At 38.9% G+C, this 23,274-nt stretch overlaps 4 protein-coding genes across 6 annotated transcripts; 2 read left to right on the forward strand and 2 right to left on the reverse strand.

Moving 5' to 3' along the window:
- The first annotated feature begins 623 nt into the window (after window positions 1–623).
- Window positions 624–6,019, forward strand: enoph1 (enolase-phosphatase 1). The gene is made up of 6 exons (XM_046861612.1): window positions 624–878; window positions 975–1,076; window positions 3,717–3,919; window positions 4,022–4,154; window positions 4,259–4,382; window positions 5,540–6,019. The coding sequence occupies exons 1-6, from the start codon at window positions 795–797 to the stop codon at window positions 5,677–5,679; spliced, it is 786 nt and encodes a 261-aa protein (XP_046717568.1). The 5' UTR covers window positions 624–794; the 3' UTR covers window positions 5,680–6,019.
- Window positions 6,020–7,004: 985 nt separating this feature from the next.
- Window positions 7,005–13,947, reverse strand: tmem150c (transmembrane protein 150C). 3 transcript variants are annotated; one of them, XM_046861615.1, is made up of 8 exons: window positions 13,811–13,947; window positions 10,850–10,943; window positions 10,590–10,643; window positions 10,466–10,495; window positions 10,303–10,370; window positions 9,831–9,958; window positions 9,547–9,724; window positions 7,005–7,625 (listed from the first exon to the last, which is right to left on the reverse strand). In XM_046861615.1, the coding sequence occupies exons 2-8, from the start codon at window positions 10,921–10,923 to the stop codon at window positions 7,417–7,419; spliced, it is 741 nt and encodes a 246-aa protein (XP_046717571.1). In that variant the 5' UTR covers window positions 10,924–10,943; window positions 13,811–13,947; the 3' UTR covers window positions 7,005–7,416. The 3 variants fall into 3 exon arrangements, with proteins under 3 accessions (XP_046717571.1, XP_046717569.1, XP_046717570.1); XM_046861613.1 differs by having other exon boundaries at window positions 10,466–10,498; XM_046861614.1 differs by lacking the exon at window positions 13,811–13,947 and adding an exon at window positions 13,561–13,788 and having other exon boundaries at window positions 10,466–10,498.
- On the forward strand, window positions 13,928–14,916 carry LOC124393659 (DNA-directed RNA polymerase II subunit RPB1-like). The gene has a single exon (XM_046861616.1). The coding sequence runs from the start codon at window positions 13,928–13,930 to the stop codon at window positions 14,513–14,515; it is 588 nt and encodes a 195-aa protein (XP_046717572.1). The 3' UTR covers window positions 14,516–14,916.
- A 3,664-nt stretch (window positions 14,917–18,580) lies between these two features.
- Window positions 18,581–23,205, reverse strand: LOC124393061 (stearoyl-CoA desaturase 5-like). Its single transcript, XM_046860375.1, has 5 exons — window positions 22,861–23,205; window positions 21,388–21,518; window positions 20,555–20,760; window positions 19,515–19,747; window positions 18,581–19,170 (listed from the first exon to the last, which is right to left on the reverse strand). The coding sequence occupies exons 1-5, from the start codon at window positions 23,039–23,041 to the stop codon at window positions 18,980–18,982; spliced, it is 942 nt and encodes a 313-aa protein (XP_046716331.1). The 5' UTR covers window positions 23,042–23,205; the 3' UTR covers window positions 18,581–18,979.
- Between the last annotated feature and the right edge of the window lie 69 nt (window positions 23,206–23,274).

Here is a 23,274-nt window from a genome sequence, read left to right on the forward strand (position 1 = left end):
TTTTGTATATAGACTCTGGTCTCCACTGTGACCTTGGAAGCAAGGATGGATGGATTTTTACTTTTATTCATTTATTTTAAACGAAGTTAAAATAAAATAGAATGCCACTGGATCAATTGCCACCTTTGTGGCCAATAGACTTAATGTCAAAAAATATTTTGTGTCTGGTATGTCAAGTACTATTACAACATTGATACGAACTTGACTGATGAATCTTCTATTGTTTCAACTTATAAAATGATCGAATTAGCAATATTATTTGTGATGTCGTGACATGAAAAGCTACGCTAACGATGATTGGGGGATTAACTTCGTCATACAAAGATGTTCTGTTTGGTTTTCTCAACCTTGACCTTAACAATTAAAAATAGAATATTTTTCGATAAACCTGTTCACCTTTCAAACTAAAATTTTCTTACACAAATATATCATTAAGTATGCTAAACCTCATTACTGTTTTGTTTGGGTCGCAAATGAATACTGACAATAAATCTAACAACACCAAAGCTCTAATCAAGTTTAAGTAACTTTAATTTTTTTTAATACATCTGGCATTGTAAAAAATAAACACTTCGGGGTTTATTATCACTTCGAGGATTTTAGGGAACGCTACCTGGCAACCCGTTGACTGAGCCATGTTTTAGCACGTTGCATGAGGGTCAGTGATCGGTTCCTCCTCTGATCTGCTTTTGTTTGTCTGGCTGCCAGTGATTGGGTTTTCAATCCAAACCTACTCTTCATATCCACACTCTAGACTTAAATCTCTCTCCTTCGTTGTCAGTTGAGGTGCCAAAATGGCAACAGTTACAATTCCTGAGAACGTGAACGTTTTTCTGCTGGATATTGAAGGCACCACGACTCCAATCACGTTTGTGAAGGTACAGTAGGAATGAATGTGAAGCTTGGGCTGGATCTCTGCAATCAGCAGTGAAAATGCATGAATATGACCTGACTGATGCTTATTGTCCATGCAGGAGGTTTTATTCCCATATATCAAAGAGCACCTGGAGGAGTATCTGGGTGCACACTGGGAGGAGGATGAGTGCAAGCAGGATGTGCAGCTCCTCAAGAAACAGGTCAAGTTCCTGCAACATGGACTTCCATTTCTATCATTCATACCCTATATTATTCTAATTATTCTTATCATTATCACCAGGTAAACCCATATCGTGGTGCATGCTCTGAGAAATCTGCGTCATATCAATCGATCCAACTTTATCAATTCTGTTGTCCATGCTCTTATATTGTTTATGTTGAAGATGCTAGAGGAACTAAAAAGCTCATTGTTATGCTTCAGAATGGTCCAATAACCAAAATTTGGATTTATTTATTATGCAACAAGTAAACATTTTGTCCTCAAAGTTGATATTAGATGCAGGAAAAATGGGCGAGTTTGACAAATTGTGACGTCTAGACCTCTGGGTCAGAGCGTCTCCAAAGCTGCAGCTCTTGTGGGATGTTCCTGGTCTGCAGTGGTCAGAGTCTATCAAAAGTGATCCAAGGAAGGAACAGTGGTTAACCGGCGACAGGGACGTGGGCGGCCGAGGCTTGGTGAAGCACGTGGGGAGCGCAAGCTGGTCCGTGTGGTCTGAGCCGATCCGCTCCTGTAGCTCAAACTGCCAAAGAAGTTCTTGGTGTCCCGGTTTGTCCAGATGCTGCAAGATGAAGTGCAGTCCCATGTTCACCTCATCGTCCACAGACATGTTCCTCAGTAAGCAAACTGTAGGAGGTCCAGCAAGGAAGGGTCTAGTGATCTCCTTCAAATAAGCCAACACCAGTCTCTAAAAAGACTTCATGACCACAGATGTTAGGGCAATTGGTCTGTAGTCGTTAAGTCCAGTTGTTTTTGTTTTCTTCGAGATGGGGTTGATGGTGGAACGTTTAAAACTGATTGGCACTTCACACAGTTTCAGTGGTCTGTTAAAGATGTGTGAAAAGATGGACGCCAGCTGGTCAGCACAGGTTCTTAGATAGGCTGGTGAAATTTCGTCTGGTCTTGGTGCTTACCTTCTTTTTTGTTTCCCGAAGACTTGATGCACATCATCTTCACTGATCTGAAGTACAGGAGGTGGGGGGAGGGGCTGCTGGAGGTGTTAATGGTCGAGTCGTTAAGATGGTCAGGAATGGTGTGAGGTGTGAGACCAGGAGTATCAAATCTACATTAAAACGTATTCGGGTCAACCAGTTGTTGATTCACTACAGAGCTGGAGGATGGTGTCTTGTCTCTCAGACCTTTACACAATGAAGCAGGGTCGTTGGCTGAAAACTGATTGTCCAGCTTTTTTAGAGTTGCTCCTCTTCGCCACTCTAATCTCCATTGTCACTTTGTTCTTGGCCTGTTTGTACAAGATTCTGTCCCCATTCCTGTAGGCATCCTCTTTGGCCTGATTTGGTTGGAATGGATATATCATCACAGAAACTGATATCAGATGTTACAGAGTCTGTGAGCTTCATCCAGATCAGAGGCAGCAGCTTTAAAAAACACCAGTCAGTGCACTCAAAACAGATGTTTCGTTGGTCAATCTTTTTACAGTCCTTACTATAGGCTTAGCAGATGGAAGTTTTTGCCTGTATGTTTGGAGAAGATGAACCAGGCAGTGGCCAGAGAGTCCTAAAGCAGCTCTGCGGATGGAGCGATATCAATCCTTTATCCTGGTGTAGCAGTGGTCCGAAATGTTTTTGTCTCTGGTGGGGTGTGTAATAATGCTGTTGGAATTTTGGAAGTTCCTGTGTGAGGTTTGCTTTATTGGACAGATGTAACGTGGCTTCATTCAGGCAGTATTTTGGTGAAAGACAGAGCAGCTAACTTATAAAGGTCCTTATTTGTACGGGAGAGCAGGAGAAGTTCGTTAATTTTGTTGGGTAAAGAGCGGAGATTCTTCAGATGGATACCAGGCAGAGCGGTTCTGAAGCCGCTCTGTGGGAACCTGACCAGCGTACCAGCTCGCTTTCCACGCTTACACGTCTTAAAGCGTTTAAAAAAAGCGGCGGCTCTGCCAACTACACCGTCCAGCAAAACGTCTGAATAGTCAAAAACCGGTAAACAATTGTGTGGCGTGTTCTGCCGAATGTTCAGCGGTTCATCCCGAGTAAAAGTGACTGTACGTGAAGGACAAAAAACAGGACAAACGAACAAAAACAGTAAAGCGACTGCAGAGCTCCACACCGAGGCAGCCATCTGCAGCGCCATCTTGAAAAAGAAAAATTGATTATTGATTATAATGCACACTCACGGTCTTACAACTCAAGCAACTTTTGGGGAAACGATTGACAACTGAAGTGTGGACGCTGAGCATTTTTTATTTATCCGGATTAGTCTAGATGTAGTTCGGCCTTATTCTCTTTTCCAATTGGCTTCAGTCACAGTTTGGCCAGATTACCTGTTATTTGTTCAAATTGGCAGGAACATCAAATTATTGGAAAAATTAGGGTTTTACTCATCAAATATACACTGCAGCATTGTATAATTCTTTCTTCACTTCAGAATGCATGGTCAGCTATGATACAGCACCCCTGAAGCAGAATGGGTTAAGGGCCTTGCTCAAGGGCCCATCAGAAACAGCTTGGCGATACTAGGGCTTGAAGAACCCCGACCTTCTGATCAGTAACCCTTAATCACTGAGCTACCACATCCCATTTTTTTATTAATAGTAATAATAGTTTGTAGAGTTGCAGTTTGTCACCATATTTCAATACCTGGGTTTGTTTTTATTCAGACGGAGGAAGACCTAAAGCAGAACAGAGCGTGCCCAGTTCATGCCGTAGACCAGACGGTCCACACGGACGAAGAGAAGGCGATCCGGGAGGTGGTGGATAGCGTCCTGTGGCAGATGGATGCAGACAGAAAGACCACCGCTCTCAAGCAGCTGCAAGGCCACATGTGGAGAGCAGCCTATGTTTCAGGGAAGATTAAAGGCGAGTAAGTATGGAGGATCTGCTCGTTTTTCTTTATGCAAATATTTTTTTTTTGCTCTTTTACGGAGATATAATTGCCTTTTGTGGAATGTGTGTTTGAACGCAGAGTGTATCAGGATGTGGTTCCTGCAATAAGAAGATGGAGGGAATATGGCCTTAAAGTCTACATTTATTCTTCAGGAAGCATCGAAGCCCAGAAGCTACTCTTCGGCTATTCAGTTGAAGGAGATTTATTAGATGCAAGTTCCAATTTGGCTGCTTTTTCTTCTATTAAAATATTTTCTAACGATGCTTTAAGGAAGGTTGTAGTATTTTAAACGTCTTTATTAAATGTCTTTTGCAGCTGTTTGACGGTCATTTTGACACCAACATTGGTGCCAAAGTGGAGAGTAAAAGCTACCAAAAGATTGCAGAGAGGATTGGCTGCTCTCCAGAAGACATTATGTTCCTAACAGATGTCACACGAGGTGAGTATGGGATGTAGTTTGGGTGTGTTTTAGTTTTCCTATGGCTGCTTCGTCCTCAATTCCTAATAAAATTAAATTCTTTAAAGAGACTTTTTAAATTTAGATTTAATTAGATTCAACAAAATTATAATAAATGCCAGTGTCTAATATTTTACACATAATAAGCTGTAGTTGGCCTCCACTTTTATGTTCTTAATAAATGCCCAGGAGCAACTGCACTATACCCAAAAAAAAAATGTATAAGCAGTGAAGTGAAGAACACTGATGATCTCCTCATCATGGCACCTGTTAGTGGGTGGATTTATTTATTAGGCAGCAACTGAACATTTTGTCCTCAAAGTTGATGTTAGAAGCAGGAAAAATGGGCGTAAGGATTTGAGCGAGTTTGACAAATTGTGACGTCTAGACGTCTGGGTCAGAGCGTCTCCAAAACTGCAGCTCTTGTGGGATGTTCCTGGTCTGCAGTGGTCAGAATCTATTAGAAGTGCTCCAAGAAAGGAACAGTAATTTTAAAGAAAAAAAATTAAATTGAGCTTTTAGTTTTTTAACTGTTTCGCAGCAATGCGGGAAACACTGCCGTCTACAGGTGAATTTCGGAACAACACTGTATAAAATACAGAATTCAGCAAAATTATGATATCGCACCGATTGAAATATAATATATACCAGTATATTTCCAGTACCGGTATACCTCGCATCCATAGCGTGGTCCGATCCAACAGACGAGCTCCTGTAGCTCAAATTCCCAAAGAAGTTCATGCTGTTGATGCTCGACAGGTCAGGACTGTTTTGGCAGCAAAACAGGGGGACCAACACAATTTTAGGCAGGTGGTCATAATATTATGCTGATCAGTGTATAGCCAATTACTTTTTGATATGCACTATTGAGTTTTTAACCAATGGATGAATGAGATGATGGATCAGAATTTCAACTTGGAAAATGAAAGCTGAAATTCTGCTCAACTTGCATCTGTCTGTTCGATTCCAAACCTAAAAAACCTTCATCGTGTAGCAGAAACAACACTTTTGGCATTGAGAGTACTGCATATTTAATGCAGATCGACTGATAGCCCCTGTGTAATATGAGAGTCTGAATGCAGCTGGGGTTGCGCTGAGAACGTGTGTGGAAAGATTAACATTTAACACTCACCTTGCAGAAGCAAAAGCAGCAGAAGACGCCGGGGTGAACGTGGCCGTAGTTGTGCGACCGGGCAACATGGAGCTGACCGAAGAGGAGAGGAAATACTACACAACAATCACAACTTTTAGCCAGCTAGAACTCACCGGAAGAGTTTAACAGACAAGGACAGGACATTGTCGGCTCTCCTCAAGCGGACTTTATCAAACGTGGGCTGACATTGGATTTGTAGCTTGTTGGTTGGAGGAAAGATGATACACGTGAAGTCCAAGTGCATTATAGTTGCACCTAATTAAACTCCAGGTGCTTGCATATGTTTATATATTAATTTTATTTTTAAAAATGAACTGAAGTTGGTTTATAATTGTCATCCTCTTGAAATGTTTATGCTATGAAACAGTATCGATGTGTAAGTGTAATTTAAGTTATTAATTAGGAATTACGTTTCACGTACTTGTACCTCTTTCTCCATCTAGTAAACGTATATGATGATCTCAAATGCTATTTCAAGTACTTATATGTCCAACCATTCTTGTATCTTCATGTAGGAAACTGTAATGTAGCTTGTAGACAATTTCTAAGAGACAAAAAAAATAAATACAGAATGTCCAAAGAAAAACTCAAAACTACGAAGGCGTTTTAGTGGCACGTAAAAAAACTAAAGAAAAATCGAAGATTTCGAGAATAAAAGTCGAAATGTTTCAAGAATCACGTCGCAGCAGTACGAAATGAAAGTGGTAATATTTTAAGAAAAATCACAGAATTGCGAGAAACGTTTCTCTGTTTTGCATAAAATGGATGTGGAGGGTTTGGTTTTTCCTAATTTAGGTAATTACGGATTAATAATCAGTGAATAAACACTGCAGCGGTTTTGTAGGAAACAAATTCTGAAGAGAAAAATCAGACGGACATCGAGAAAATCGCTTCTTTTGTGCAGTCTGGAGGATTTTGATGGGTTACATCTGAATACAAACTATAGGAAGACTATGAAGATGTACACTGACGCATTACTTTTTCTCGAAAACATTACGACTTTGTTACGCATTCTACGATTTTAATCTCGTAATCTTATATATTTTTTAAACGTGGTACTAAAACGTCGTCGTACTAAACTGTAGGAAAAATTGGCAAAAAAAAAAAAAAGTTTCACATCGCTTAAAAATTGCCAAAATCTCATGAATGCATTCGCTTTTCAAATATATTACTATGACCCAGTTGACAACATTGATGAGGAACAAAGCAGTGGCCAACCAGTGTTTTCAGTATTACAGTCGTACAACTGGCAGTTCAGCAGTTAAGGATCAGTACTGCAAACTACCACAAATCACTGAGTAAACATTTCTATGTTTAGTTGGGGTTTTATTCATAATGCAGCTGTTATAGAGCTGAACACCTTTAAAGAAAAGAATTTCATGAGCTAAGACTTCATTACAGTGCGTTGAAAAATCCCTGTTATAATAATCGCAAAGATACGCCACATTTTCAATTTTTACTTTATTTCTTTTGATCTCGATATAAAAATGTGCAAAGTACTAATTTTTTAAAACTGTACTCATAACAAAACTTCAGACGTGGACCTACTTTTTGAATCGACGCATATTTAGCTTTCAGAGTGATACAAATGTCGTCTATTGTCTAATAACATGTATCTACAGTAGCTATACACACTTTCCGTGTAAAACACCTCATGGCACTTGCAATACAAAAACTTGCTCTGGCTCTGTTTGTGCTTCTCTTTTTTGTTGTTGTTGTCGTCCACCTTATTGAGAAAGCAACACACTTCTGCACACACAGACCAACTCCAGAGAGACATTTAACAGACATGCATTATTAGTATTATTGAATTGAGTATGTGATGGAAGTTTGTAGTAATTCTGCTACAGAACCGGAAGAGTACTACAGCTGGTCTGATTGGTACTCGGAAACCTCCGAGAAGGTCTCTGACAGGCTCACTGGAGGCTCTTGGTCATCGCTGCACACGATTTCGAAGTGGTGGTGACGGAACTCGATAGCAAATGTGCCCAGGAAGGCCAAGAAGAACATAGCCAGCGCCCACTGCGCCCGAGCAGCGTACATGTGCAGACGCTGGGCCAATAGAGTGAAATCTGGTATTGTGTTAAGGTCAGATCTCAGAATTCATAAACACAAACAGTTACAATGTTGAAGCACTTTAGTCCAGAAGTCCCCAGAGGTAATCTATTATAATATTTCTTTGCTTTCACATTTTTATCATCACAGCATAAATTTTTTGTGATTCCGACATAAAGTAGTTTTCTCGTGATCTCGACATAAATATTGTTTCCTTGCGATCAATCGTTGCTTTTTGTGTATTTGGCACAAGAGTATGTTCTAGATGCAGCATCACGGTTATTATCTGTAAACATCTGTGGCAGCTGGCGCATGGACGAGCACTGAGTCACGTGTGGAGGGCACGAGATGTCAAAATCACGAGATAACAACTGATCGGATACTTTATTGATCCCGTAGAGAAATTGTTTGGTTGCAGTTGCTCTCAGTAAAAGATCAAACTACAAATTAAACTACAAATAAAAATACACATTGAGGTAGATATTATGTAAAACGAAACGTGTAGCAGCAGTGAGAAACAGACTGCAGAAAAGTCAGACTACAATAATAGTTATAAAAGTTATTACACATGTAATTTATTATTATTATTATTATCGCACTGGAATTATTGCAGATAATCGCCCAAGATATTAACATTATATGTGTAGCATGAAAATCTATAAATATAACTATATCGATATTATCTACGGTATTTAGTATAACATCTGTATCGTGGAGCAGCTGTTTAACACTCAGATGGAGGGAGTTATATATCGTTTGATGGCCGCAGGCAGAAATGATCTCCTGTGACGCTCTGTGTCATAACACAGGCCCTCGTAGGACTTCTGATACTGTTGCATGAATATAGTACACCGTGTACAGAAGATATACAGTAATTCATATAGACCTCACTGATATTACTGGATGTAGTGGTGTGATGAAGCCATAACACAAAACAGAGTTGAGAGCTGTTATTGCCCAGATCACATCTCAATGTTTTATGTCTTATACTACAGCCATTGACTACAATTTTAATGTATTAATCAATAACATCTGTCTATCATACTTCCTGGAAATGGAAATTCTGTTGTCTCATATGGTTGTTTACTCCAAATGTCTTTGGTACATTTCTATTTAATATGCAATGTGGAATGTCTGCAGTTAATAGCGACCATTATAACAGCCATAAACACTGTTTTCCCCTCACCAGCTTTTCTTATAACTTTTATTGAGATATTAGAAGTTTAAAAACTGTTGTGAACTGTTTGGGCTGATTTTTCTCATGATATTCAGCCTTTCTTGTAAAGTCCATCTTGTAAATGTCCTTGTAAATTTATCTGTAAACCGAATCGATTTCTTTTCATTTGTCAGCTATTATGGAATAAAAAAAACAGCAATTAAATCGACAGGAATATATTTCAGCTTGTGCAGTTTGCTACAGTTGTGGTCTGCGAGCTCTAACTAGCACACTCTCTGACCATCCAATAGAAGGATGTGAAAAATGCTGACATTTTTGGACGCCTTCTATAAAGCCTTGGTGACTCTGGCTTGCAATCTGAATGGTTAAAGCAACATCATTGAAGCAACATGAATCAAATGCTGCAGGCACCTACAGTGTTTATATTGAACGCCTTCAGCAATATGCGATGTGATTGCTGAAATCTAATTGGATAGAAACTAACAGACACTCCGAGAGAAAAGCTGTGAAACGAAAAGAATAGACTATATGAATAGTTTTAATACATATTCATATCCAAAAATATATTAAAACCTGTGTGGCCCTCCCCTGCTATAAATGTGTGATGTACATTGCTGTTATGGAAAATGAATCAACAATTTGAATAAAAACTGTTTAAATACTAACATTCTGCTTGTCAGATTTTGTTTGTGTGTGTGTGTGTGTGTGTGTGTGTGTGTGTGTGTGTGTGTGTGTGTGTGTGCTAGACATGTAAAGGATACAAAGCAGCATGCAGAAAGTGACTGCTCCAGACAGCAGGAAGCGAGGTATACCAGCTCGTCTGCCTTCATTCCTCAAGTTGACCTTCAGAGTCATGTATGACTGGACCCAACAAAACAACGTGCCCAAGCAGAAGGTCATGTATGTCCCAATATTGTGGAGTTCCTTATCATTTGACAACTAGATAACAGTAAACAAAACTGATCAGCTATCTAAAAATAAAAAAATCAAGACAACTCTAAAATAAAGCCACTGTTCCATAAGAGGAAAAAAATCCATAATATACCTGGAAATTCCCAACCAAGGTCAAACCAAAGCAGGCTAGGGAGAAAGCTACCAAACTGATGATGTTGAGCCAGGGTTTACGCACTCTTGGCTTCAGTTGCAAGTATCTGAGGACCCCGAGGATGAAACCTGGCGACAAAAAATGCTTCTATTCGCTGCTATAACCTTGCTAAAGGTTGCTTTTATGCTAAAAACAAGTTGTGCTTCCAAATTTGTGACAAAGGTTTGGAGAAGGCATATGTATGTGCATGATTGTTATGCCATCCCCCTATTTTTGGATAAATATCGTACATTGTTGCCAGATAGCAACCGTTAGCTGGTTATCTATTGAACAGTTAAAGTACCACTTTATATAAAGGTGAGTTCTATGAATTATACAAAATAATCCTAATACCATTATAAATATATATATTTTTTAACAAATTGTTATGATTTACCTTATTATAATTATAATATCACATTATAACTCTTACCCACAAAAGCTGCCATGTTCATGACCTGACTAAAAACACAGCTGGCCGGTGGAGCATCGCCTGCAATGCTAAAAGACAGGAAATATTTGAAAGGTTTTAGGGCAAGCTTCCAATAATAAGGGGAAACAAATCCTAATCTTGAGTGCAGATAATTGAGTTATACCTTATATATGGGGGAGACTTTGAAACAGATCTGCTGTGGAATAAAATAAAATTTAAGGCAGATGGATAACTCTGTAATATAACTAACATTTTTTGATACAAGACAAAAAAAAAAAGTAACTTACTTATATTGAGAGTTCAGTGGTGTGATTTTGTCATCCTCCACTGCTATAAAATAGCTGTTTTCAACAAGATATACCTCTGTCATTCTCTCAAATCTCAAGTCAGTTCCATTAACATAGACAAAAACATTGCAGCCCAACGTAACATTTTATACAGAATCAGCTTCACACTACTACAGTATGCATGCACCGAATTGCAGTGCATTGTGGGCAACTTTATTGTATGTAACCAGATATGCCATTAGTCTGGTTTGAATACTCACACAACCCATAAGCCTGCTGATGTGAAGAATGAAAACATAACAGGAAGAAACATCCAAGGGCTGCACTTTCTCATTGCTCTTAATCAAGCTTGACCTAAAAAAAAAAAAAACAACATTCTAAAATTGTGTTGTAAAAAAAACTCATTAACAATAAATATGTTAATGAACATTTCTAAACAGCCTGAAGGTCCAAGGTTAAGGCGCTTTATCTTTCCGACTAGAATCGGTCTGAAGCGCAAACTAAATTGAGAGCATGATTTAAATGTTTCTATGAGATTTACCATCTCTTTGCATTTTTATAAAGCTGTTGCTGCATTGGTGTAGTTGCATTACTGGCTTTCTCATTAATTATTGATTTGGTAAAAGGTATGCCCTTCGTATAAAACCAGCACAAATTAGAACAACAAATTCAGCACTCGTACAACGGACAGCTCCAATCCAACCAGACTACAGCATTTCAACACTGGACTGTACAGAGTAGTGGACACGCAGCCAATTATATCTCATTTTAGTGATACTGAAATGCCATTTGCTCTCACTTACTTCTTAGAAGGTCACTGACAGGTGTTGCATTGTTACTTATAACAAGACCAGAGGTGTATCTGTAACCACTCATTATTACGAATTAGGAATATACTGTTAAAATGCCAAAATCCTAACTACTTCTACTCACACTAATGCTAAAATATTTAATAAAAAAATTTTTATAAGTCGTTTTCCTAGTCTGGCATTAAATATATAATTAAAGAACATAAAATTTTTTCTCAGCTGCTTTGGAGCATTTCTCGATATATCATATCATCCTTAATATTTGCAAACCAGTAAGTGCCTTTGTCAAAACGATGTGTACAAACAGCACAAAACATTGGATTTCTTGCAAACGCCTGAACTTTTCTCAAAATCCTTATTTCATCTCCCAAAAGTAAGTATTTGGGTCAATTAACATGTGATTCCCATCAGAATGAAAAGTGCCTTTTTCATTGTTCACAAACAAAATCATCAAAATGTTTAGTCGTGTTTTCAGTGTGACGCTGCACAGTTTCAGGATTTCTTGATATAAACTAAGGTTTGGATCACAGTGACTGAAAATGCACAAAATTGTACTTCCTTCTGTTTGGTCTCTATGAATTCCAGCAGCACAAATGTATTTATTTGATTGCATATTTGATTTATATTGAGTGTAAGAGACCGAACAGGATTCACACTTTTACTGTTCTGTATAAGTGTTCGTATGTTTCTTAATTGTTCATCTATTTTCAGAATGTATAATTCTATGTTTTGCTTTTTCTGTATACAATCTCCAATTGAAGGTTCACCAGATTCACCTTTGACCTGTTTTAGAGAACTGGTTGATTATTGGTTGATCTGATGCCGTTCACTCGCCTTCATTAGTGACGTTCAAGATTCATCTGCACAATTCATCAATTCAACACATTTCCAAAAAAAAAGTTTAATAGAAATTTTAGATCACAGATTCTGACAACTGGTTTAATCATTTTGCATTCAATGACATACAATGAACTGATGCTGAGATGTTCTGGGGGTTAAAACTGTTCAGGTGAAACCAGTAGAATATATTTTAATCATCATGAACATAAACAACTAATAATGTAGGAAACAGCAGTCAATTAAACTCAATCGATTAAATGATGTACAAAAGCATTCGCAATTTATCAACGCGAACAGGAAACGTTATTATGATGAGCACAAATGACTAAATGATGTGGAGGTTGAATAAGTAGTTTTGAGAATTTAGTTTCTGATCTGACAAATGCTCCAATGCAACTTGAAAAAACTGTAAGTACTTGATTTTACTGAACAGATTTTTTTAAAATGTTCTCATTTTATATTTAGTTCATAGTCTTTTACAGGTTTTCTTGGTGAGCCATGATGCAAAACAAAATTCCCCATGTGAACTCCATACTATTATCATCCAATGTTAAAATGCTATTAAGAACATTCGTATTGGATTTTGCATCTCTTTGTACTGTACTGTTTATTATGCTTTACGTTCATTTTAATTGAATTTAGGATCATTCGAGTGAAAAAATATGAAAACAGGGTGGTAAAATTACTGCCTCACAGCTCCAGAAATCAATCCTGAGCTCAGCTTTTTGCCTTTTGGAGTTTCTGAGTTGTGTCCATTAGGGGTTTCCTCTAGAAATTCTGGCTTCCTCACACCTCCCAGAAACATCTCAGGAGGTGATTGGGCAACTCTAATCTGCCCAGGTGTAAATTCCATGCCTGAAGGTGAGCATAGGTGAGTTCCTTATGATGGACATCAAGGGTGTATTCCCATGTCACTTCCATCATTGGATGTATCTATCCATCATTCCATCGTGACCTGACCAGGATGGAGATGTCTTGAAGGTGAACAAATAACGAATCTTCAAAACTCAGTCTTAGAATGACTTCTATCTCTAAATAGAAAATTTGAGACTAGGAGAGGAAAGAAAGATGGAAAGATGATAGAAGAGAGGTTTATAGACACACCCTATGAATCCTTATAATAAAGAGCTTCCTGTTTATCCTGTTAAATAGTGTATTGTGTCTTAGACATTATGCTCTTAGATATTTTCAGTTCTAATTGAGATGATATTCTGCTGTTTCCGACACCGGAACCACGTCCACAGCGCCTCCCATGCACCTGCTCAACGCCTGAATCCAGTGACTGACGATGAAAAAGACAAGAAAAACGCATAAAATCTTACTAAAAACTCATGATGGTTCGGTTCGGTTCGGTTAGCTCTGCGATTCAGGCTGCATTTCGGATCACCCCGGAGAGTTGTAATAGAGCAGCGGTTATTATCGTACAGAAGGAAGCGTTATGAAGTGTGTTTTGAAACCGAAAGCAGTTTTCTGTCTGGCTCATAAAATGGAGGCTGAGCTCGCGCGCTGCGGATTATCCATGCGTAAAGGCGCTGCTTCCTGGAATTATTCGTTTTATGAAATGAAGTCTACCTTCTACACTTGGTGTGTAATCCTTGTCTTTTTCCTTATCTGACGAAGCCTGGTTGTTTTCCCGTGGTGCTTCGGTTCGGTCCGCTTGGGTGCTGAGAGAAATGTGTGCGTGTATTAATGTTCTATTGGCTTTCGCAGTACAGCCCAGACGATAAGAGCGCACACCCTGCACAACCTGAGAGTCCTGCACAAACACCACAGAGTCCTGCACAACCTGAGAGTCCTGCACAAACACCACAGAGTCCTGCACAACCTGAGAGTCCTGCACAAACACCACAGAGTCCTGCACAACCTGAGAGAGTCCTGTACAAACACCACAGAGTCCTGCACAAACACCACAGAGTCCTGCACAGACACCACAGAGTCCTGCACAGCCCGAGAGAGTCCTGTACAAACACCACAGAGTCCTGCACAAACACCACAGAGTCCTGCACAAACACCACAGAGTCCTGCACAGACACCACAGAGTCCTGCACAGCCCGAGAGAGTCCTGTACAAACACCACAGAGTCCTGCACAACCTGAGAGTCCTGCACAAACACCACAGAGTCCTGCACAACCTGAGAGTCCTGCACAAACACCACAGAGTCCTGCACAGCCCGAGAGAGTCCTGTACAAACACCACAGAGTCCTGCACAAACACCACAGAGTCCTGCACAGCCCGAGAGAGTCCTGTACAAACACCACAGAGTCCTGCACAACCTGAGAGTCCTGCACAACCTGAGAGTCCTGCACAACCTGAGAGTCCTGCACAAACACCACAGAGTCCTGCACAGCCTGAGAGTCCTGCACAAACACCACAGAGTCCTGCACAGCCCGAGAGAGTCCTGCACAAACACCGCAGAGTCCTGCACAAACACCACAGAGTCCTGCACAAACACACAGAGTCCTGCACAAACACCACAGAGTCCTGCACAAACACCACAGAGTCCTACACAGACACACAGAGTCCTGTTCTCCTTCTCTCTATTAGTATCTCTGTATCTCTCCCTCTTTTTGTCAGTTTGTCTGTCCTTTTCTCTATTTATACATCTATTTGTCTGTTTCTCTTCCTCTTTCATCTTTCTTTGTATTTTTGTGCCTGCCTGTAGTCTCTCTCTCTCTCTCTCTCTCACACACACACACACACACACACACACACACAAGCCACAGTCACCATGGCTGCTCATCAGGGATCCCTTTTGTCATTGTTTGCAAACAAGATCGTCTGCACAGTTTCAGTATTTCTGGATGAACTATGGTTTGGATTACAATAACTGAAAATGCTGTAGTTAAATTTTTTCTGTATGATATGAATGAATTACAGCAGCACAAATGTATTTATTTGATTTATATTGATATTGATGAGACCAGACAGGATTCACACTTTTACTGTACTGTACTAGTGTTCGTTCATTTCTTGGTTGTTCATCCATGTTCACTAGATTAACCTTTGACCTATTTTTTTTTTTTTTACTTGCCTTTATTAGTGAAATTCAAGATTCATCAACACAATTCATCAATTAAAAGAAACATTTACAAAAAAAAGTTTATAGATATTTAAGGTTGACAGATTATGACATTTTAACCATTTTGGATTCAATGACTAATGCATTTAACTGATACCGAGATGTTTTGGGGGTTAAAACTATCCAGGTGAAAATAGTATCAAATATTTTGTTCAACATGAACAAGTAGGAAACAGCAGACACTTGTACACAATTGATTAAAGTAATGTACTAAAGCATTCGCAATTTAATCAAAGCAATTTCTCATTGCAACTGAGAAAAACTGTAAATATATATTTATATAGAGTTGAGCAAACTGACAGACTATTTTTTTTCTAGCTGCAAAATCAATTTCCCAGGTTCTCTAATAAATCTATCCAAATTGAAGTAATTGAATGTATGCCTACATGTTTTCTAATCACCATACTCTTGTTATTTTTATATCTATGCTTATAGGTAGACAACTTGTCTATGTAGCATTAATATCTGATGATCTACCAGCTTGACTGGCTCGCCCTGTTTCAGCTTCTGCTACAGTTGTAAGATATCACCTTCCCTCCTTCCCTTCTTGACACCCACACCCACTGCAACACATGTTGATGCTTCAAACATTTGACTGATTTAAAAAATAAATGGTCATTTTTTCTTGGTGATCTTTAAGCATTTACTTTCAACAAATAGCATAAAAGTCCAAAATTTAAGAGGTAAATCCAAAATTTTGTTTAATAACAAGCAAGAAATTTCGACATTTAATATCTTTATAAAAAGCTTGGAGTATTTAATTTATTAAAAAAACAAACACATGCATGTTCCTTTTCTACAGTATGCAGAGAGACGTTCATTTCAATCTGTATCCTTTGACCAAACAAATATATAAATGTACTGACTTTATTCTCATTACAAAAGCATAAATAACAGCTTTTTTCACACTTTCGGCATCCGGACAGTTTCTTCAAACATTCAGCTGAAATACTTTACCGTGCCTCTTGTAAAACTCGCCAAATATGATCTTCACTAGTTAGAGATTTTTTCCTTTTGATCCAGTTTATCCCAGAGCAGTTCAATAGGGTTCAGGTGCGGCGACTGGGCAGGCGTTCCATGATAGATAACACCCCAGACCACTGTTCGCTTTCTAAATAACGATTACAATGAGCTGCAATCCAGACGGAATTGCATGGTGTGAGTTAAAGTATCAAAGGGAAGCAATGTTGCTTCAGAATTCCTTTTACCATTAAACTTACATGTGTATAATGAGTATAATGCCTCCCAAATATAAAGAGAATCTCGTGAGATGTGACAGTTAAAAAAATCAAAACCTACTGCATAAAATATCATATGAATGAAAATTAATACTGTTATATGACGGAGTTTGTTGCATATAAACAAGAGGAACATGCATGTGTCTCTAAAAAATTATATACATCACATAAATCACTATTTACTACCAGATGAAACTCATTTCACTGTGTACTATATGCTTGGAATGACAATAATAAGCTTCTTGACTTCACTTGACGATCCCAAACATGCACTGACATGCACTAAGGATAAAACTGGAAATTTAAATATGCGGATGCAGAGTTTTGCATTTGTGTATAGAACGATGACTGTATGGAATCTATTGTATAGAATTTTCTTATTATATTTTTAGGACCTGACAGCTACCCTTGACTGTTTGGGTTCATATATTTTCTCCTAAAAAAACACCAATGTAATGGCACTAGCAATCTCACCTTGTGACGTCAGCGTGGAAAGAAACAGCTCAGAGGAATAATGTAAATACATCACAGACCAAGAAGTTATTACATCTCAAATCTTTATTTTACACACATTTCATGGGCCAAGCTTTTCTTTAGCTTCTTTAAGCGATGCAAAATAGAAGGAATGTATAATTCTTTGCTAAGATTAGTGTCAAAAACCAATTAACCTGTCTGTCTTTCAATTATCCACTACAAATCAGTCTAAATGCAATAGTAAAACAATAGAGTTAGCAAAGTGTAATCAGAATATGGATATATGTCAGTACATATATCTTTGTAAGGGAGTTAAAAGTGCATTTCTATTACTCAGATTATTACTTTTCTCATTCATTGTCTTTCATTGTCTGGAAAACCAGCCCAAGGCCTAGTCAGTAAATAGTATATTAATAACAAGTGAAAATATCGCAAAAAAAACCCCAAAACATACCTCCAAGGAAAAGCCGGTTTGCCAGGAATCAAAAAGTATCTTCATTCTTATAGCACATTAAAGACAAAAGCGGTTACATGCACTGATGCACAGGAAGCACAAAGTTATCCACACATTAAAGCACTTCGGAGCATCTACACGTGAAAAACAGATTGTGTATGAAGGAAATCTAGAACATGCTACTCTACAAAATCCTTCACGTCAACTGGTGTGAATGGAAGCAAATCATTTCTACTGGTGAGATGATTTTTACAGTGTTCTGTGCAATAGTAAAGTAAGAAAATAGGCCAGGAATCATGTAAGACATACATAATAACCCAATCTCATTTTTTTTTTTTTTTTTATAACGGGACGGGAGACACCTTTTTTCATTTATTCCTAAAAATAAGTGTAAACTTACTTAAACGTATATTTTAATATTAGCAACAATTGTTACAGGTTTTGTTTTGCACCTGCTTAGCTACTACATCAGCGGTCCCCAACCTTATTTTTGCACCACGGACCGGTTTAATGTCGGACAATATTTTCCCGGAACGGCCTTTAAGGTGTGGCGGAAAAATACAACAAAATAAAATGATATGGCATAAAAACTGGGATTTTCTAAATATAAAAATAAACGTGAATCCACTGTGTTGTTTTTGTTTATTTTGCTTGGGGGGTTTAATTTAGCAGTAATGTATTATGTGTTAGCGGCCGAAGCAGCCGTTTTAAGAAGGTAGAGGATGGAGGTAAGACATGTGACCGAGGCATCATGACATGCATCAAGAGTGAATTATAGACAGATGTGGTGCAGAGAATCCGGTCATTTTCCAAAATAAAACAGAATCAGATAAACAAAACGGAAAGAATGTAAGTTATGCATTCTTTCTGTGCGGCCCGGTACCAATTGACCCACGGCCCGGGGGTTGGGGACCACTGTACTACATGATAACATGAGCAGCCTTCTTGAATGCAGGTGTGCTCGAATAGTGCAATAGTTATAATTACTCATTGTCATTTAAATCAGTTAGGCCTTGTGTTCACAAAACGCATGAACAACTTGGGCTTTTTTTCAATAAAGTGCCTTTTTTTTGGTAAAATTACAAAACGCAGTCAAATTTAAGGCAAAGCTTGCACGTGGCAGGTTTATAGTTAAAATACGATTATCATTTCACTGGGTAATATTGGGCAAATGTAAACATATCATTTAATGGACCCTACCTTCTGTATGCTACAAAATAAGTGGACACATCGGATAATGCTATAGTTACAGTTTGCCTAATTAGGGAAAAAAAGCACACACTGGTCACCAATGGGTTCAGGATGAACTAAGCAAAAAAAAAAAAAAAAAAGTCCACAGTTTCCAGCTAAATCTAAGCCATCACAAAGGTTACCTTTCTAATGAACTGCTCTGTGACAAATGTAAAGACGTGTTAAAGAAAGAACACAACACTCCATTTTTACACTGCCTTTTCGATATATATAATATCAGCGGTGTTGAGAGCTCTATGCTGCGTTCAAGCGCTCCCATCACCTGTCCTTAACTTCCGAGCCATGATCATCTCCGGCGTGGCTCTCTTCCGGTTGCTGGCGAGGCCAAACCAGCACATGAGATCGATGAAACACGTGGTGGGGTTGTAGCGAAAACCAAATTCACTGGCCGCATAGTCGAAAGGGAACGTGTGATGGAAGTTGTGGAAACCTTCACCTGTGAAAAGAAAACCAATTTCATAACCTTTAGTCTTTAATCATAACAGAAAAAAACCTTTTGTGAATCATTGGAGATCATTTCACAAAAGCACATACTGTACTGTATAGCATAATAAGGAAATGAAAGCGTATCAACAACAGATATATGTTTAAATGATATTATAAAAATAGAATCAAATGCATCAAAAGGGTGGGCTATTATAGAATCATTATCACTGACGGTGGCATGATGTGTCATTATATTGTTTACAGACGCCACCACTGAAAATGAGAATGCACACAAGCCCCGCCCATTACATCACAAAATACTATTTACAGTAGGCGCAAAAACCGTAAACGTACCGATAGCTCCAAAGGTGACGAAGCGGTTTTCTCTGGGGTTGATATTCTTGTTGTAAGGCCGGTTGCCGTACATATGTGCAGCGCTGTTCACTAACCAGGTGAGATTAAGAGCAATGGTGTAGCGCAAGATAGTGGACAGGAAGTAGGAGTTCCACAAGCTTTCACCCCAGAAGTACCATGGCACCAGAGTAGGCAGGAAGAAGCACATCATCACCACTGAGATTTTGTAATATCTGGGTAAAAAAAAAATGCAATAAATCATGATAGCTCAATAGTTTATATTCTCTTCATCAGGGTGTAATGAATTACTTCAACAATCTTTATTACAAAACAATCAAAAACGTAGGTTTCTTTCAGTTCAAAATTCAAATTAGTATTTACACACCACACCTTAGAGTTTAAAGTATAAACAATCCACAAAATAGCCAACAATTGTGAAATAATAGTTAGCAAAAAAATTATTTACAAAAAAAAAAAAATGCATAAAAGACCGAAGAAAATTTAGGGGAATCCTTGGTGTTCCATTGGAAGGTTCAATTTCCAACAGGGTAACACGTGTAAACAAACTGCCACACAATGTGGACAAGATCAAAACCTGACAACCCTGACAATCCTGCTCAAGACCTGACGAGCCAATCAAATAAGCCCAGATCTCAATTTAAATGAAATATCTCTGGCAAAACATAAAAAGATTCTGTTAACTAATGGTCTTCATCCAAACAAACAGAGCTCGAGCTGCAAAAATTGGCAAAAAACACCAGGATCCAGATTTACAATGTTTAAAACATCTTAGGAATGTCCCAGTCAAGTCACATGAGTTGTAAAATGAATTGCAGTCAAATCTTTTTTAGGCATTCTCCCAGGGGATAAACACTTGTTTATCCAACAAATGTCAGATTTTGCAAACATTTTGCTTCTAAAAAACATGGTTTAAATCAAACAATAGAAACTTAATTCATTTTTAGTTTGTAACAATACACAGTAAATACTTATTCAAAGCACTATATGTTCTCTTCAGGAGTACAGCAGTGTGGACCTACTTCCTCTGGAATGCAACAACAGGGTCAGCCAGCAAATCGCTCATGTCCAGCCGCTTGCCTTTCTCAATCACATCCTTGTGTTTAGGCACAAACAACCAGCCTACATGTGAGAAGAAGAAGCCACGCCTTGCATTGTGAGGGTCGGCATCTGTCTCTGAGTACTTGTGATGGGCCCTGTGATCTCTGGACCATTCAAAGATATCATTCTGTAAAGAATAGAAATGTATTATACTATTTTTGTAGATTAAAGTCTTAGGAGAGTTGTCTCCAATGCTAAACCACCTATCTATTAAACAGCATGGCTTCATAATAAAAGAGTCCAGGTGCTGAACTGGCCTGGTTCAGATCTTTCACCAAGTGAAAACAACAATTTGGCACATCATGAAATAGAAAATACAACAAAAAAGACCCAGGACTGTTCAGCAGCTGGAATACTGTATTAGACTCAAATGGGAGAACATTCGTCCCCCAAAACTCAGTTCCCAGATAAGTGCTAGACAGTTCTGAACATGGCTTTGGTACAACCATCAAATTTAAAATTACCTTATATTTTCCTTAAAATAGCAAATAAACCACATTTCATTAGAAATTTATTTTATTGAAACTAAGCTCATGTGGAGTTTCCACTTTACACTTTGTTACTATAGAAACAATAATTTATTAGAAATAGCACAGTGATATGACACTGTAAATGTCTTATAATCAGATAACTCATCTAAGCAGTAGTTATAAGGAATATTATTATCATGGTTTGATTCCTGTTTACTCAGTTTTTGCCATTTTCATACAGCACACACAAAAGCATCAGTATTACCAGGACAAAAAGTGATCACCTGGAAGGCCATGGAGTTTGCAGCTGCCAGAAAGATCCTTAGAGGCAATTTAGCTTTGTAAGACCTGTGACTCCATAAGCGATGGGCTCCAGCTGTAACCCCAAGGCCTGTGATCATGAAGCATATATAGGCTGCAAAAGAAAAGCATACCACAACAAAGTCCTCATTAAATATCCCACATATACCAGTCAGTAGCCGAAACCTCAGAGTGTAAACACTATCAAAGTGGCCTTCAGTCAGTTTGTTGTTGAGGAGGCAACTGGCTGAGATTCACCAATGACTTCACTGCAGAAACAATGGATAATATCTATGGATGACGAAAAATGACTTACGGTGGTGCGTTATACTTGTGGCATGTGCATTACAGCACAGTGAAAATCTTTCTCCACACACCCCAGATATGTTAGGAAGGTGGGATCAAAGCACAGGGTCAGCCATGATATATCACCCCTGGAGCACTGAGGGTTAAGGGCCTTGATCAAGGGACTCAAGAGTGAGATCTTGACAATACCAAGGCTTGAACCTCTGGCAGGTTGAACCTTTTTGATCAGAAACTCTGAGCCTTAAATACTGAGTTACAGCCAAACTAGGCACAACAAGGAGATGCTCAGTGGTTCCTGATTGAAAGTTAAGGGTTCAAGCCCCATTATTGTCAAGCTGCCACTCTTGGGGGCCCCTGAGCAAGGCCCTTAAACCTCAGAGCTCCAGGGATGCTGTAAAATGGCTGACCCTGTGCTCGGAGCTCAGTTTCCTAACACTGCTTGGATACATTTGTAGAAATAATTTCACTCTGCTGTAACACGCATGCATTAAATTCTTTAATGTCTGTATTTCCACATCTCTTTCGCTATTTCTTTATTTATAGACGAATCGACAGTCTGGAACACGTGCTACTGAAACGAGTTGGCCGGGTTCTTCTGCGAAAGTGGTGAGATGCTCTCAGCATTCTCAGGCCTATGTTTCCATAGAAACTGGTTCTGATATTTTTTAGACCTGTAACATTGGGTCAAGTGTTGCACGTACATGAAAACACACACACACGTTGATGGTTTTGACATCTACATGCGACATACCTTCTTGGCTTTGGTGATACATGATCGATCTTTTTTTTCCCCAATATTAAGAAGAATTTGATGTATTTCCTGGATGGAAACTATTAGAATAATAATGTTGTATGGTGATAAATTATTTATAGGGGGTGAGGAAAACTGCTCACTGTCCCCATGCACGAAGGAATACCATCCCATTGGTGCGTTTTCTGGATGCATCGACAAAATGTTTATTTATAGGTGCATAATTGATCACGATCATTCACTGTTGCATAACATGAATGGGGTAGAGATGGTGTTATAGATTCGTGTTATATTAATACCGGAGGCTGGCTTTTATAACAGCAACATCAACACACACACACACACACACACACACACACACACACACACGACGTTGACCTTGTTTTTCATTTAGACTTACACCACATCCAGGTAAAGGGATGCGCACTGGGGACGAGGAACACGGAGTACAGCGCGCCGGCATGAAGCAGACCCATGAGAAGGACGTTTCTCCAGACGATGTGCTGCCGCGATGCGCCGCCGCTCATTTCGCGGCTCTCGGCACCATCCGGCCCGTCTCGGTCCGCGCTCGTTGCGTCCATCTCGACACAATCCACAAATTCTCACGAAAAAATAAAAAAACACCCCCCAAATAAACAAACAGCTTCGAATTCCAGATTGTTCCAGCGAACAAATACGCGTCAGCTGATATCCATGCGGCGGTGGAGGCTGGTACAGAGCGCCCCGGGTGGTGATGCGCGCAACCCAGACGCAGGATCCCTATTATACGGTGAAACGGTGTATGGGCGGCCAAAAGGGCCAAAACACAATAAAC

Source organism: Silurus meridionalis, chromosome 11 (genome assembly GCF_014805685.1).
Source record: "Silurus meridionalis isolate SWU-2019-XX chromosome 11, ASM1480568v1, whole genome shotgun sequence".
Classification (NCBI taxonomy): Eukaryota; Metazoa; Chordata; class Actinopteri; order Siluriformes; family Siluridae; genus Silurus; species Silurus meridionalis.